This window comes from Penaeus monodon, chromosome 32 (genome assembly GCF_015228065.2).
Source record: "Penaeus monodon isolate SGIC_2016 chromosome 32, NSTDA_Pmon_1, whole genome shotgun sequence".
NCBI lineage: Eukaryota > Metazoa > Arthropoda > Malacostraca > Decapoda > Penaeidae > Penaeus > Penaeus monodon.
In genome coordinates, this window is record NC_051417.1 from 35,328,709 (window position 1) to 35,330,285 (window position 1,577).

General features: G+C 37.7%; 1 protein-coding gene across 1 annotated transcript in view; it reads right to left on the bottom strand.

Annotated features, from left to right (window-relative positions):
* Positions 1-1,577, bottom strand: part of LOC119593840 (DNA repair protein REV1-like) — a 12,070-nt gene that overhangs the window by 6,925 nt on the left and 3,568 nt on the right. Inside the window, exons 3-4 of the mRNA XM_037942869.1 lie at positions 247-1,483; positions 9-129 (exon numbers count right to left, since the gene is read on the bottom strand). Of these exons, the coding sequence (XP_037798797.1) occupies positions 9-129; positions 247-1,483 (1,358 nt within the window). The remainder of the gene's footprint in view (positions 1-8; positions 130-246; positions 1,484-1,577) is intronic.

Below are 1,577 nucleotides of genomic sequence, written 5' to 3' on the forward strand. Positions count from 1 at the left end.
TTCATTACCTGAATCTCAGACCGAAGCAGGGATGCAAAGTCCTCTGGTGATGCCTGACAAGTGTTTAAGAGTTCTGTCAAGTCAATGAACATTTCATCGCAACTCACAGCCTCAATATCATGTGTGAAGCTTGGGAAAACAAAAGATAAAAGTTATTGTGTATCATCTGCTAACTCTAAGAAATATATTCTTAATTCCATTCATTTACAACCAAGTGTTTCACAGATTGCAAAATTACAGACTAACCTAGCAACTATATCATACAGCTTGTATGAGACTTCCTTATATCCTTCAAAGTCATAGGGAATGGTCTGAAGTGACGGGCACAGCTTCAAAGCAGGCCCTAGGAACATGCCATTCTTTACTCCCGCTTTACGTGCTTCATAGCTACAGGACGCGATTTCTGACAGTGAACTTGTTTCATCAATAAGGGGTATTGAAGAAAACTTCTTATCACTGCTTGGTCTGTTAGACTTTCCTGGTTCATCTACAGATTCTTCATCTGATATATCAAATGTTTCTTTAGTCACTAATGGAGTTTGATTTGTTGGTTTCATCTTCTTCATTAGTTTCTTTTCAGCCCGTTCTTTGTAGTAGTTGAGCTCATACTGCCTATCCCTTCCCTCGCGTGCTTGTGAGGTTGCATTTCCCTTGGCGTGTGTCACTGCTACGGGTAAACCTCTTAAATGTGGATATTTTCTCAGGCCAACGGACACAAAAAAGCAGTCCATATCGATGTGCATGATGACTCTTTTACTTTTGAGTCTGAAGCCTTTATTGAGATGATGCTGGGTGCCTTCTGGTTTTATTGTACTCTTAGCAGAAGTCTTCAGCCATTCCATTAATCGTTTTCTGCCAGGAAATGAACTACCTTTTCTTTTTATCTCATTGACATACTGTTTGAAAATAGCTCCCATTGTTGATATGTGATGGAGTCTGGAATTATTATAAAACTCAGAAAGGAATTTTGGGTTAGCAGTACTCATAGAATGTCCCTTTGTTGGACTTTCCCCTGTTTTTGTTTGTTTTTTTGTAATGTCTAAATTTGTTTTATCGCCAGAATTATCCGCAGATTGGCCGGAAGTATCAGTAATGTCTAATGTTTGATCATGACTACTTGCTTCTTGCATTTCTACTGAAGACTGTGTTTTATGACCTACTTCTCCATCACTTGATACTGATGATGACATATCTTGTTTCATCTTTTCAGTTTTGTCAAATGATAATGCTTTGAAGGGAAGTTTTGGTTGACTTCCACTTTGGTTTGTATAAAGAAGGTACTTTGTATAATCTAGAACACGACCAGCACGTAGAGAATCTGTAATCCACTTTGGATTCACAATCCTTTCTGTATTCATGTTTTTTACTTTTGTATCCGGAAGATTACTAGCTATTATGTGTGTAGTCTTGCTTCGAGAATAATAATGGTGGTAGGTGCCACCATTGACCATCATTATGCGTTTTAGTTCCTCCCCTGTGGGTTCTGCAAGTTATATGTCATGAAACAATTAACTGTACTATTCTTAATTTCTTTTCATTAATAACCATTTACAGGAAACATATCACTTCATGACTGT